General features: G+C 41.8%; 1 protein-coding gene across 1 annotated transcript in view; it reads right to left on the bottom strand.

Annotated features, from left to right (window-relative positions):
- ptdss1b (phosphatidylserine synthase 1b) overlaps positions 1 to 12,116 on the bottom strand; it is a 13,887-nt gene extending 1,771 nt beyond the window's left edge. Inside the window, exons 1-8 of the mRNA XM_058378404.1 lie at positions 11,821 to 12,116; positions 9,647 to 9,738; positions 9,346 to 9,390; positions 9,129 to 9,253; positions 7,330 to 7,488; positions 6,128 to 6,279; positions 539 to 680; positions 291 to 403 (exon numbers count right to left, since the gene is read on the bottom strand). Coding sequence (XP_058234387.1) covers positions 291 to 403; positions 539 to 680; positions 6,128 to 6,279; positions 7,330 to 7,488; positions 9,129 to 9,253; positions 9,346 to 9,390; positions 9,647 to 9,738; positions 11,821 to 11,999 — 1,007 coding nt within the window. The 5' untranslated portion in view covers positions 12,000 to 12,116. The remainder of the gene's footprint in view (positions 1 to 290; positions 404 to 538; positions 681 to 6,127; positions 6,280 to 7,329; positions 7,489 to 9,128; positions 9,254 to 9,345; positions 9,391 to 9,646; positions 9,739 to 11,820) is intronic.
- Between the last annotated feature and the right edge of the window lie 3,997 nt (positions 12,117 to 16,113).

The raw sequence follows: 16,113 nt of genomic DNA, 5'->3' as shown, positions 1-16,113 counted from the left end.
TTGGTAAATGAGCCGAGGTTTGAAAGAAGCTTGCGACTATTAAAAGTTAAACTGATTAATTAATAGGTTTTAAACAGGGATTAGTTTAAGCTTCACTTTCGGATTTGGGAACTTATCTCTGATGATCTCTGAAGATACAGGATGACGCACTTTCATAATACTCTTATCCGTCCATCATGTTTTCTCTGACATGCTTGTAATGAAATTCACTGACTCCACCGTTTAGTAAAATCTTGCATTTGGACTGTACTGAGCATTTTCAGTAGACTAAATCATCAAGAATACTGTACCGCACAGTGGGGGCAGTGATGATCCCGATGAAGAGGATTCGACACCAGCTCAGGGGATGAGATGCCTGGAACACGAAGATGTGCTTCAGGAAAAATGTGTTCAGTTCTGTGAGCTGTGGACAAGATTGAAAAGACAAAAAAAAGAATAATACATGGCTACAGAGGAAACATTACACCAAATCAACTTATCAACAATAATCAGCAAATCTGGGGGGAAAAAAAGCTCACAGTCCTATGCTGTAACACACCTGCCAGATGATCATGAAGAGATAAATCCCTGCCACTCTTTGGGAGGAAGATTTGGGGTCAAACCAGCGCACATAGGTCCAACTAGCTGGAGTGAACTGCAGTACAGCACGCTTTAGCTTTCCCGTAGCACTGTGAATGTCCCTGAGCACATGGACACACATGAGAACAATCTAAATTAACACATACAAAGAGGTACACCTGGAGACAAAGGCACACATGGAAACAGGGACACACAGACAGACAGAGACACACACACACACACAGACAGACAGAGACACACACACACACAGACAGACAGAGACACACACACAGACAGACAGACAGACAGACAGACAGACAGAGACACAGACAAAAGGACACACACACACAGACAGAGGGACACACACAGACACACAGACGGAGGGACACACACACACAGACAGAGGGACACATACAGACACACAGACAGAGGGACACACACATACACACACAGACAGAGGGACACACACAGACACACAGACAGAGGGACACATACAGACACACAGACAGAGGGACACACACATACACACACAGACAGAGGGACACACACACACACACACAGACAGAGGGACACACACACACAGACACAGACAGAGGAACACACACACAGACAGAGGGACACACACATACAGACAGACAGAGGGACACACAGACAGACAGAGGGACACACACACACACAGACAGACAGAGGGACACACACACACACAGACAGACAGAGGGACACACACACACACAGACAGACAGAGGGACACACACACACACAGACAGACAGAGGGACACACACACACACAGACAGACAGAGGGACACACACACACACAGACAGAGGGACACACACACACACAGACAGAGGGACACACACACACACACAGACAGAGGGACACACACACATACACGCACACAGACAGAGGGACACACACACACACACACAGACAGAGGGACACACACACACACACAGACAGAGGGACACACACACACACACAGACAGAGGGACACACACAGACACACAGACAGAGGGACACACACATACACACACAGACAGAGGGACACACACACACACAGACAGAGGGACACACACACACACACACACACACACACAGACAGACAGAGGGACACACACACACACAGACAGACAGAGGGACACACACACACACAGACAGACAGAGGGACACACACACACACAGACAGACAGAGGGACACACACACACACAGACAGACAGAGGGACACACACACACACAGACAGACAGAGGGACACACACACACACAGACAGAGGGACACACACACACACAGACAGAGGGACACACACACACACACAGACAGAGGGACACACACACATACACGCACACAGACAGAGGGACACACACACACACACACAGACAGAGGGACACACACACACACACAGACAGAGGGACACACACAGACACACAGACAGAGGGACACACACATACACACACAGACAGAGGGACACACACACACACAGACAGAGGGACACACACACACACACACACACACACACACACACACAGACAGAGGGACACACACACACACAGACAGAGGGACACACACACACACACAGACAGAGGGACACAGACACACAGACAGAGGGACACAGACACACAGACAGAGGGACACACACATACACACAGACAGAGGGACACACACATACACACACAGACAGAGGGACACACACATACACACACAGACAGAGGGACACACACACACACAGACAGAGGGACACACACACACACACACACAGACAGAGGGACACACACACACACAGACAGAGGGACACACACACACAGACAGAGGGACACACACACACAGACAGAGGGACACACACACACACAGACAGAGGGACACACACACACACAGACAGACAGAGGGACACACACACACAGACAGACAGAGGGACACACACACACAGACAGACAGAGGGGGACACACACACACAGACAGACAGAGGGACACACACACACACAGACAGACAGAGGGACACACACACACACAGACAGACAGAGGGACACACACACACACAGACAGACAGAGGGACACACACACACACAGACAGAGGGACACACACACACACAGACAGAGGGACACACACACACACACAGACAGAGGGACACACACACATACACGCACACAGACAGAGGGACACACACACACACACACAGACAGAGGGACACACACACACACACAGACAGAGGGACACACACAGACACACAGACAGAGGGACACACACATACACACACAGACAGAGGGACACACACACACACAGACAGAGGGACACACACACACACACACACACACACACACACACACAGACAGAGGGACACACACACACACAGACAGAGGGACACACACACACACACAGACAGAGGGACACAGACACACAGACAGAGGGACACAGACACACAGACAGAGGGACACACACATACACACAGACAGAGGGACACACACACACACAGACAGAGGGACACACACATACACACACAGACAGAGGGACACACACACACACAGACAGAGGGACACACACACACACACACACAGACAGAGGGACACACACACACACAGACAGAGGGACACACACACACAGACAGAGGGACACACACACACAGACAGAGGGACACACACACACACAGACAGAGGGACACACACACACACAGACAGACAGAGGGACACACACACACAGACAGACAGAGGGACACACACACACAGACAGACAGAGGGGGGCACACACACACAGACAGACAGAGGGACACACACACACACACACACAGACAGAGGGACACACACACACACAGACAGAGGGACACACACACACACAGACAGAGGGACACACACACACACAGACAGAGGGACACACACACACACAGACAGAGGGACACACACACACACAGACAGAGGGACACACACACACACACACAGACAGAGGGACACACACACACACAGACAGAGGGACACACACACACACACACACAGAGGGACACACACACACACAGAGGGACACACACACACACACACACAGAGGGACACACACACACACACACAGACGGAGGAACACACACACACACAGACGGAGGAACACACACACACACACAGACAGAGGAACACACACACACACACACACAGACAGAGGGACACACACACACACACACACACAGACAGAGGGACACACACACACACACAGACAGAGGGACACACACACACACAGACAGAGGGACACACACACACACACACAGACAGAGGGACACACACACACACAGACAGAGGGACACACACACACACAGACAGAGGGACACACACACACACAGACAGAGGGACACACACACACACAGACAGAGGGACACACACACACAGACAGAGGGACACACACACACACAGACAGAGGGACACACACACACACAGACAGAGGGACACACACACACACAGACAGAGGGACACACACACACACAGACACAGACAGAGGGACACACACACACACAGACACAGACAGAGGGACACACACACACACACAGACACAGACAGAGGGACACACACACACACACAGACACAGACAGAGGGACACACACACACACACAGACACAGACAGAGGGACACACACACACACACACACAGACACAGACAGAGGGACACACACACACAGAGACAGAGGGACACACACACACACAGACAGAGGGACACACACACACACACAGACAGAGGGACACACACACACACAGACAGAGGGACACACACACACACACACACAGAGGGACACACACACACACACACACACAGAGGGACACACACACACACACACACAGAGGGACACACACACACACACAGATAGAGACACACACACACACACACAGAGGGACACACACACACACACACACACAGAGGGACACACACACACACAGAGGGACACACACACACACAGAGGGACACACACACACACACAGAGGGACACACACACACACACAGAGGGACACACACACACACACACAGAGGGACACACAGACAGAGGGACACACACACAGACAGACAGAGGGACACACACACACACACAGAGGGACACACACACAGATGGGCACACAGAGACAGGGACATAGACAGAGACACACAAACAGAATCTCTATCTCTCACACACACACACATATACACACACACATATACACACACACAGCTTTCATTCATTCATCTTTAGTAAACACCTTAACCTGGGCAGGGTGGCTGGATGGATCCTGGAACACTGGGTATGAGGCTGGAGTACTTATTAGATGGTAGTACATCAATCACATGATACCATGTCCATCCACCCACCCACACACTTATTCATACCTAGGGGCAATTTACTGCTGCTAATCCAGTCTACTGATACGTGTTTGGGAGGTGGGAGAAAACCAGGTAACCCAGAGGAAACCCACAGAGACACAGAGATGATATGTGACACTCTACACAGACAGTATCTACTTGTTTGATTGTTTTTTTTTCCTTTCGGAAACTCTATTCTTAATGTATTGTAATCTGAATGATATTCCATTTGCAATAAAGATATGCCTATTCTGACTTTAATCGCATGGCTTTTAATCGTATGATTTTAATCGTAACTTTTCAAAAGCTCCTTTAAGAAAGGCAACATAACATCTTGTTGCTGTTATAACATCTCTATTTCACTCATGTTTCCTTCTAATCTTAATTAAACACTTTCAACAACTAAACAGTGTTCAGAGAGATGTTAACACTAGAGCAATTTAGTCAACATTGTAGTTGGCTTCACCTAAATCATGCCCTAAATCAACCAGCTCCTAAATCGTATGAAACATGATACACTTGAAAAACATGTTTTAGTGTGCATCATGAGTTCTGATTATCTTAAGGCTTTATTTGCACCTGGATGTCTAAACTGCTTAAAGTGTGTCAAAAGTCCCTTCTCCGAGTTCTGTATGAAATACAATAACACCATTATCAAGCACAAGAGAAAACACTTGAGTCCAAATCCATACGAAATAAATTACAGCAATAACACACTGAGTGTGTTTTTGTAAGTAACAAAAATGGTCTTCGACAAGTAACAAAAATAACTAGTCAAGTAGTGTATGTTAACACAGTAATGAAATGTCAATTGAAATATTAGCAAAACTAGCCAATGATGGGTATCTGTGAGCTCATGTATGTGGAAAATGTGCAGATCACTGTCCTGTGGCACAGTATGAGCAGCAGATTGAAAAAAAGAAAAGAAAAGGTGCGCGTGTCAGGTTGCACATGTGTTAGAGGAAGTGCATGTTAGCTTTCACTCTGCCCAGGTGGTCATGTGATGGGGAGAGTTAACTAGTGGGAATGATCTGTCAGGACCAAAATGGGGGAGAAAATGGGGAAAAAAAAAATTTCTGCCATATCCTCTGAGCTATAATAAAAACCCATCCTACCTCACTCTACCAGAAGCTCTACACTGCCTTCTTTGTCCAGGTCTGGAGAGCTGTTCGATTACACAGCACACCTTTAGTAAAAATAAAGTAGCGCCGTTCTTTTCTCAACTAATAAGACACTTACAGAAAGAACCACTTGGACAAGAACACAAGACTCACTTGATACTGGCCCAGCGGTAAGTGCGCATCTCCAGAAAGCGGCACACAGTCATGCCCAGCCAGATACCACCTCCGTTGCAGAGCAGGATGTCAAGAATGACCTGGTCCCACCAGCACTCAGCAAAGTTGGGCAGTAAATGCATGAAAAATAACTGAAAGAGAAAGAGAGAGAGCGAATGAATGAATGAAAATAATATATTAAATAAATAACAGAAAACAAAATTAAAGAAGAAGTAAAACAAAAATAAAGAAGACTATTTTGGAATTTTGTAGCCAAACAATATCTTGCAAAGCCACAAGCGTATCTTGCATATTTTTCACATATGTAGAAATCCCAACACATCATTAATCAACTTTACTATAATTACTATTATTATATTGAGTTATTATAGCTGATAGTCTATTGAATTAAATGGATCAAGTGAAATTATTGAATCAAAACCCTGACACTCAATTTCAACTATTTAATGTTTAAATATCATTCAGAAAATAAATCTGAAGTCTGGAATTTATTTTAGAGTTAAAGGTTTCCCTGGTTGCAAAATGTTTGAGATAAATATATCAAATCATAACAATGCTGTTTATAGAATTAACCTTTGTAATATTTTACCATACATTATATAAGTGTTTTTGTTAACTTTTATAATAAAGTAACACCTATGCAACCCAACACATGAACTGTTTTGTGGATTGAAGTTCAACTGTTCATTTTGTCTTAAGTGTATGCAAACTTTTGACTGTATTTGAATCTTGAAGTGTACACAGGTACGCATGTACGTCACCTCCTGATTTGACTAATAAGCTCAGCTACGCAATCAGGGAAAACATGTGGCTTAACTAAATACCTGTTCAGCTGCTTGTGTAATTTCGACTGTGCATGTAAATGCAGTATTGTGTATGTAAAGAAAACAGTGTTTTACAAATCAGGCTGTTTTTTGCACAGGTAAAAGAGAAAAAAAATACTACAGGATAGTTTTGGGAAATGTTTTATGGAAATGTTGTAGTAGACTAGCTCTTTCAAGCAGGTATCTATGACGATAAATTGATCATTAAAGCATATAAGGCAAACAAAGTAAGAAATAATGCCCAATAAAGGCAACCCATTAAACTATCCTCCAAAGCTAATTAAGTTCACTGTACAATTTGATCCCTTTGCAGCCTAATTATTGTAAAGACTTGTAGTGTTGTGTTTTTGGCCACACCTCTGTGAGCTCCCACGTTATGCTGATGGTCCAGCAGAGCCCGTAGCTGCGGATTAGCAGAGCTTTCATGGCCCAGCCCCAAAAATGGCCAAAAGCAAAAATGTCAAAGTGGCTGAGGATGCGCTCCCATGTGATCACATGACAATTCACTGCATATTCCTGCACAGTAAATAAGAAGGGACAGGAGGAGAGTCAAAGAACAGTAGATAATAAAAAGAGGAGTTTGTACAGATACACAAAATGTACATAAAATATTATATACACTAAGGAGCCGGTATAGAAATGCTGCGTAAGCCTATCTGACCTCAATTTTGGAAAATGATGGTAATGGAAAAAGATCTTCTTTGAAGAAGGCATCGTTATAGTGAATTCAGACAAACACTGATCACCTGGCTCATGTTTCAATGTAGGAATAAGCCATGTTTATTTTTTATATATTTTATTTTTATTTATTTTTTAAAATAAATAAATGAATTGAAAAAAAAAGCCTACATGAGCAAACAGTTGAAAAATTGTGCACACAGAAATATGAATAGATTTCACTGGTTAGGGTTACCATAAACAGTGATCTATAGAGATGTGGAAAAAGTGAGTTGGTCAGATGAGTCATCCTTCATCATATTCTTATGTGGGTGAGTGTATGTGTTTCCTACACCAGAAAAAAAACAAACACCACTTGACTCCCACAACTCTGCTGTGCTAGAGGGAAATTTGGCTGCCATAGATTGCTCATGGGAGTGTTAAGAGAAATTCTCCACCATCATCGCCATCGGAGGAATATCTTTCGGAAAAAATGGTGTTCTGTCCTCTAATATAGTTCTAGAGACTTGTATAATGTATGCCAGAGCATGCTGAAGCTGTTCTGGTGCACCAAAATATCAATATAATGCGACCGATATAGCTGCTGGTGTCTCAAGAGACAAAGTTGTACTTTAGATTTAAAGAAACCTCTATAAAAAAATGGATCGACTTCAACACATTTAGATATACAGTACATCATTCAGAGATGTTGCTACCGTGCCGAGAAAAGCCGTAATGGCAAAAGATACTAATGTGTAATATTATTTACAGCACAACTGTGTAATTAGTGTGATTGTGTCACTCTTTATTACTATTATTCTGGTTTCCTACTAGTCCTAAACGATAATAGCTAGAAACATGGTTCCAACGCTAAAATGTTGCTCATGTTGTGCTTAAGTGCGCTATTACTTTTCATGCTGATAAGTATTTTAATTTATTTTATATGACTTTTTTAATGCAGTTTTTCACGGACTTCATTTCCTGGTTTCCGTATGGACATTTAAACAGAGCGCACACACTAGTTCGGTTTTTCCCGGAGGCGATCGGTAGATGCTGTGCATGTAAAACATTACTCCACTGATCCCAGGGGTATTATAAGATGCAGTTTAGCTTATCTGGTACAGCGCTCACCTCCCATGCTGGAGACCTGGGTTCGAGACCCGACACGGTTAAGTGTATTATTTGAGAATGTTTTGCAGTAGTTTAAGCAACATTTGCTTTTCGCAATCACACTCGTATTTTCTTCTGGAAATGGAAACATTCTAGTTGTTAATTGCTAGAGTTTACCTTTACTGTGGGCGTCGAATTTTTTTACAACATTGTCTTAGTCACTTGCATCACTTATGACTTCATCACTTTAACACTTCAAAGATTACAACAGAGAAAACGGTCCCCCGTCATGTGACTAGCTATGGCTTACCGACTTCTCACTTGCTCAACAGGTTAATATTGCACCACCAAACAACTAGGACTGATGACAACATTTCCTAATCACTCACCATAATATCTGCCTCACGTGTTGCATAACGCAGGTTGGGGTCCAGCCAGTACATCAAGAGCTTTACTTGGTCCCAGTTCAGGAAGATGAGAAACACCAAAAAAAGGAAGTAGAGGACACTGAGACCTGCAAAAGGGTGCCAACATTTGAAGGCTAAAGAATACTGGTCAAATAAAGCTCCTGGTAAGTGAGACATCAGAGTGACAGTATCCACTCACCGAAAACCATGCGCCATATAGCTGGGTGCGGCCTGGTAAACGGACCTGAAACAAGATTCCACCCATTCATATGGAGCACAGACAAAGGACTTATAACCAAGTTGATGATTAGCCAAAGCAAGTTCTAACATTTTAATATAATATTAACCTAAGTGTATTTCACTCACATGAGTAACAGGAAACACGTTCACAGATTCAGTGACTGATTTTTACACCACAGATTTTTACAACACAAAATCAAATCATAGTGCAGAAGGATACTGTACAGTAGAGGAAAAGTAAATATAACTCATGCCATTACCGTTGGGGAAAGCCAGGACACTGATAACAAGGAAAAATGAGACAACAAGTGCAATGCCCACCCGCAGGTTATTGTCAGGATCTGAATCATTTCTGTAAAAAATAAAAACAATAAAGAAGCTACTGTCATTTAAGAAGCTACTGCCAGCAATTTTTTAGCCAGATAAAAGTCTTTCATATGTAGATGTTATGAAACGTCACATTGAACCCTAAATCTCAATTCCAGAATAACATAATATGACTAAATTATTATAGGCTACTTTAACACTGAGTGAGGTTAAAATCTATCCTCCACACAGAACTTGGATGATAAGAAGCAGAACAGGTCCAAAAAAATCCCACATGCTTTTAAGGCAGATCTTGCATAAAATATTCACTTCTGCTCATACCTGAATACATCAATAAAGACACGTCCAAGATACATCACACATCACAATATACACATAAAAAGAATCTGCAAGGCTGCAAGGTTTAAACTGAAAAACAATTACAGTTTTAAAGGATCTGTAAAAAAGAAAGGTAATATCAAATCAATTTGTAATTCCTGTTTTAAAATATTACTGAAAAGCTCATTTTGACTATTGCCACATCTGAGAAAAATATATTGTCACATAATTCCATGTCATATTGCTGTGTCCTAATTCTAGCACCTGTTCTGTTTGAGTGTTCTGACTTCTTTAAAAAAAAATTAGTAGATTAAGGCGAGGCTGATTTCAGGTGACCTTACTATGAAATTACAAAGGTGTTTACATTTTTTTTAAAAATTTGTCCTATTCAATATCACTGAAAATTCTGTATATTTCTCGTTCCACCCGAGAATTTAAACTGCTGATCACATTCACCAGATTGCTTCTGTTATGTCTGTCTTTTCCAAAAAAAAAATCTTAGAAATCATATAAATTTTGATCTTATAATCTGGAGTTAAAATAATCAACAAATTCATTTAAATACATACAGATATGTCCAGAAGTAATCAAGTATTGTTGTTAGTTAATAGGAAGAGACTGAAGACTAATTGCTTTTTGGTAACTGTTTTAATGAACATGTGAGCCTGGATAACGTCTTGCCCCACACAACGACTGAAATTAGGTAATTACTACGATTTGCATCAGTGTTTAATAAATTGTGAGTAAGCAGCCATCGCTGCAAGCATTTACACTGGGTTTAAGAGGAGCATAAGCGCATATGATAGTGTAAGCAGTGACTACCCTGCCATAAATGTATCACCTCATGCATCACCTTACACGTTTCAAAGTTAAAGTCACTGTGATGTGCATTTAAATGAACTTTTTTATTTATAACCACAGGCGTTGATAACGATTGAATGACTAATATTACACAAGCCACTATCAAGAACAAACATTTTAACCAAACTCGCAAACACAACATTTGCTGGGTTACTTTACATGTCCATTGCAAATTAATTTACACCTTACTTCAGCACAGTGTACTAAACTATAGAGCCAAATTTGTGCGGACACCTGGCCACAGGACTCATATTTTGTTCTGCCCCAAACTGTTGCCATGAAGCTGGCAGCACACAATAGTGTAAAATGCCTTCGTATGCTGTATAAATACAATTTCCCTTCACTTACAGGCCCAAGCCTACATAGCAAGCTCCATGAAGACATGGTTTGAGAAGACTGGAGTGGCAGAAACCAAGTGTCCTGCACTGAGCCCTGACTCTGACTCAACCCAACCGAAATCTTTGGGATGAACTTGAACACTGACTGCACCCCAGACCTCCTCACTCTTACATCAGTGTCTGATCTCACCACCACCTCTGAATATCCACAGCCACACTCAGAAATCCTTCCTAGAGGACTGAATGTGTGTAGAACAGACTGGACTAAATGATATTTCCAAAAGCAAAAAGAAATGTGGGTGTGGTGGTCAGGTGTCCACAAACAACGTCATACAGTGTCTTGTTTACACTACTCATATTTGTTTTGTTTACTAGAACTGCATTCAGTTTATGCAGTGAAGTTGTTAAAGCTGTTGTGTACCTGCCTTAATGTACCTGAGCCTCACCTTTAGCCTTCCCTCAAATGCACATGTCTTGACATACTGCGTAAATGATAAATAACTCTGACTTGACTTGACATCCAACACCAAACCCAGACTAATGAGCACAGCCATGAGGCTGGTGTTAACGCAGGATCTCAGACAGCTTACCTGGTGAACGCAAAGTACATAATACTGATTATGGTGAAGGTCAGTAACGTGATGGTGTGTGGCTTGTAGAAGAAGTCTATGGTGATATCCTCCACTTGTTGCTCGTTTATCATCCGAAAATGAAGCTTGTAATGGATATCGTCTTTGCTAAGAGTCCGAGAGCCCGGTGAAGATGCCATGGTAATAGTACAAAAGTGTCGAGACCTGAAACCGCTGCCCTGCTACACAGGGGGGAAAGTTAGAAATGTTGCTTCCCGTATTGAAGTTAGTGTAGATGAAGCTGCTGATAAAGTTTTCTAGTTCGCCGATTGTTATTGGCTGAAATCACTTCCGCGATTGTAACGCGCCTTCACATTGGCGGAACTCACTGCGCATTGGCTGCAGGGAATAGAAGAGTTATCTATGACTAACTGAAAGAAAGAAAGAAAGAAAGAAAGAAAGAAAGACAGAAAGACAGAAAGAAAGAAAGAAAGAAAGAAAGAAAGAAAGAAAGAATAGAACAGGGAATAGAAGAGTTATCTATGACTAACTGAAAGAAAAAGAAAGAAAGAAAGAAAGAAAGAAAGAAAGAAAGAATAGAACAGGGAATAGAAGAGTTATCTATGACTAACTGAAAGAAAGAAAGAAAGAAAGAAAGAAAGAAAGAAAGAAAGAAAGAAAGAAAGAAAGAAAGAAAGAAAGAAAGAAAGAAAGAATAGAACAGGGAATAGAAGAGTTATCTATGACTAACTGAAAGAAAGAAAGAAAGAAAGAAAGAAAAATAATACATGTTAAGGACAAAGGACCACGTGTTGTGTATTAGACATATTGTGTTTACATAGTGTGTAAAAGTGTTTTTACTTAATGCTATTTTTTAAATGTAGGAAATAAAACTTTAACCATGTGAATAAAAGTATTTGGACCCCTGACCAGGGGTGCCATGAAGAGTTTTGAGGAGGGTATGAAATTTTGGACAGAAAAAAGACTTCTTCCTGATGAATGTGTGTGTGTGTAGGAGAGAGAGAGAAAGAGACTCTGTCTGTATGTCTCTGTCTATCTCTGTGCATGCCCCTGTTTCTATGTGTCCCTGTCTCTGTATATGTCTCTGTTTCTGTGTGTGTCCCTGTCTATGTGTGTCCCTTTCTGTGTGTTTGTGTGTGTGTGTGTGTGTGTAGGAGAGAGAGAAAGAGACTCTGTCTGTATGTCTCTGTCTATCTCTGTGCATGCCCCTGTTTCTGTGTGTCCCTGTCTCTGTGTTTGTCCCTGTCTCTGTATATGTCTCTGTTTCTGTGTGTGTCCCTGTTTATGTGTGTCCCTTTCTGTGTGTGTGTGTGTGTAGGAGAGAGAGAGAGACTCTGTCTGTATGTCTCTGTCTATCTCTGTGCATGCCCCTGTTTCTGTGTGTCCCTGTCTCTGTGTTTGTCCCTGTCTCTGTATATGTCTCTGTTTCTGTGTGTGTCCCTGTTTCTGTGTGTTTGTCCCTGTCTCTGTATATGTCTCTGTTTCTGTGTGTGTGTCCCTGTTTCTGTGTGTTTGTCCCTGTGTGTGTGTCCCTCTGTCTGTGTGTGTGTCCCTCTGTCTGTGTATGTGTGTGTGTGTGTGTGTGTGAGACGTTTAATAAGAAATTGAAAGACACCGAATAAGAAAATGAAATAATTTATTACTTAACATTTATATTATTTCAAATAACATTGAAATATTTTATTTCAAGTAACAAAAATGGTTTTAAGGTTTCAGTTTTAGTTAAAGCTTTAATACATAAATATATAACCTTGCCTCTATCCATCATTGCAGTCTTCTATACAACCCTTATTATTTATTTCATTGGGTTTTTTTAATCATCATTACAAAAATAATTTTTAACAGTTTAAATTATTTGTAACAGTTTTCCTTTCTATTCTCAGTACGATATTACAATCTAGGCAGTAACAATAAAGAAATATAAAAACCCATAATAAGCAGCTAAACACTGCAACAAGCTTATCCGAATAGCAGAACAGAAGTTTTAAGTCTGCAGACTTATTATACAAAAAAAGAGAACAGGTAGCCAGCAAAATTCTTGACTTTTCTTGTCATATACTTTTCAGACATAAAGGTAACACAATTAAATTTGAACACGTCTTGTTTTCCTGCTTGCCCATTTTTCTAACATTTCATCAAAGGGTGAGGATCGTGCAACTGCGTGCTCTATTGATATAAGTGTCAGATGCACTAATCGGTCTTGGTCCACTGTTTTAGTTTACAGAATGACGTCTTTGCAGAGGCCACTGTGACAGGCATGGTAAGGAACACTTTTAATGCAACAACAAAATTCGGGAATAATGATTCAAGGTTTCTCTGAAGACTTCTTGAATTAGGTCGTTCGACGTTGCTGCATAGCAAATCTACTTATATTTAATCTACTTGACAGACATCGCCAGTTACCGTATCCTTTCAAGAAGCGACTGTGTTTTTTCTCCACCGAAAACTTTGCACACAAAGCAGTATACTTTGTTTCTGCACTGTCCTTGTCTTTGCACTCTTTGCACCTAGTTGCACACGTTGCACTTTATGTAGCTAAGACAAACTTCTGTCCTATCTCTTGGTTGTTGTTTCTGTTGTTTATGTAGCACCAGGTCCTGGAGAAACGTTGTTTCATTTCACTATGTACTGCGTCAGCTATATGTGGTTGAATTGACAATAAAAGCTTCTTGACTTGACTTGACTTTGTTTGCTTTATGGGAAAACATTAACCAGTTACATTCCACTTGTTCCCCATTTGTTAATCTTCTATAGCAGTAGGCATTTGAAAAACATCTGTTACTGTCCTGTGATATTTGGAATGGACCATTTAGGAATTTCAGAGGGCCATTCTCGGTCAGCATCATATGGAATGAATCAATGACTTTATCTGGGCAAAGCCAGTTTGAGGGGTCATGATCAAGCAGCACATAGACAATTACATTGTCTGTTTTACTGAGTTGTTCCACGCTATCATCAGTGACACTTGGCATGCTGGCTTACTGTCCTGCTTCACTCTCACCGACAGTTGCTTGTTTATTAGTAGCATCAATGTGAAATGTTGCGGACTCTCGCTAACCTGCAGTCCTGTCTGAGGTCACTGTCGCTGGTGCTGCTGCTGACATGAATGCTGTCCTTTTGTACTGTTCCATCTCTGCATACTGCTGTCCTTTCGCTGCTAGTGTCCGCACTGAGGCCGTAACAATTAGCATGTTCAGTCTGTCCCTGTCTGTCACTACAATCATCTCCAATATTTTGTTTATTCTGATGTGTAAGAACCCAGTTCGTAAGGGAAACTTTCATTCTTTTAATGTCTTCATCTCTATTTGTTTTTTTTTACATTTTTGCTTTTGTGCTCCTGACAGGCGTTTCTTTCCATCCATTGTGTTATTTTTTGTGCGGTTAACATCATGCATGCTGTATTTTGAATCGACAAGAGTGCGCTCACGTTCACTTCTCACTTTCTATACTTTTAATTTTTTATTTTATTTTACTACAATATTATTAGTTAATGTGTCCTTGTACGTAAAAAAAAATTAAACATTAAAAAAAATATTGACAAAAGTCATGATTTGGGGCCCCCTAGCATCCAGGGCCCATACTCTGCATCCCCCATAACAGTGCCCATCACACTCATAAGGGGTTCTAAACTGTTGACATAGGATTGTATAGGATGTATGCTGTAGCATTAAGATTTCCCCTTGGAATTAAAAGTCCCAAACCTGCTCCATCATGACTATGATCCTGTTCACAAAGCGATGTGCATGCAGCTTGGTGTAAAGCCCTGATGCTGACTTTGCTGACTTCACACAAGGCCTTCTTGCTAGACATCATTGCCAAATAAATCTCTTGTATTAATCTTATCTTGTTTTAATTTTGTGGGTAAATATGGGTAAATAAGGAGTACATAGTTTCTTTTAAATGGGTATGTATGGGCTACATAGTTAAACTATATTGCCAAAAGTTTTGGGACACCCTTCCAAATCATTGAATTCAGGTGTTGTTTTTTAGGGGTTGGGCTCGGCCCCTTAGTTTCAGTTAAAAGAAGTCTTAATGCTTCAGCATACCAAGACATTTTGGACAATTTAATGCACCGAACTTTGTGGGATAGGTTTGAGGATTACCCCTTCCTGTTCCAACATGACTGTACACCAGTGCCCAAAGCAAGGTCCATAAAGACATGGATGAGTGAGTTTGGTGTGGAGGAACTTGACTGGCCTGCACAGACTCCTGGCGTCAACCCACCAGAACACCTTTAGGATGAATTAGAGCGAGGCTCTGCACCATTCCAAAACTGGGATGCCTGCCTTTACA

The sequence above is a fragment of the Hemibagrus wyckioides genome, linkage group LG24 (assembly GCF_019097595.1).
Source record: "Hemibagrus wyckioides isolate EC202008001 linkage group LG24, SWU_Hwy_1.0, whole genome shotgun sequence".
Classification (NCBI taxonomy): Eukaryota; Metazoa; Chordata; class Actinopteri; order Siluriformes; family Bagridae; genus Hemibagrus; species Hemibagrus wyckioides.
The sequence above is the reverse complement of the archived record's forward strand: the minus strand, read 5'-3'. Positions and strand labels throughout refer to the sequence as shown.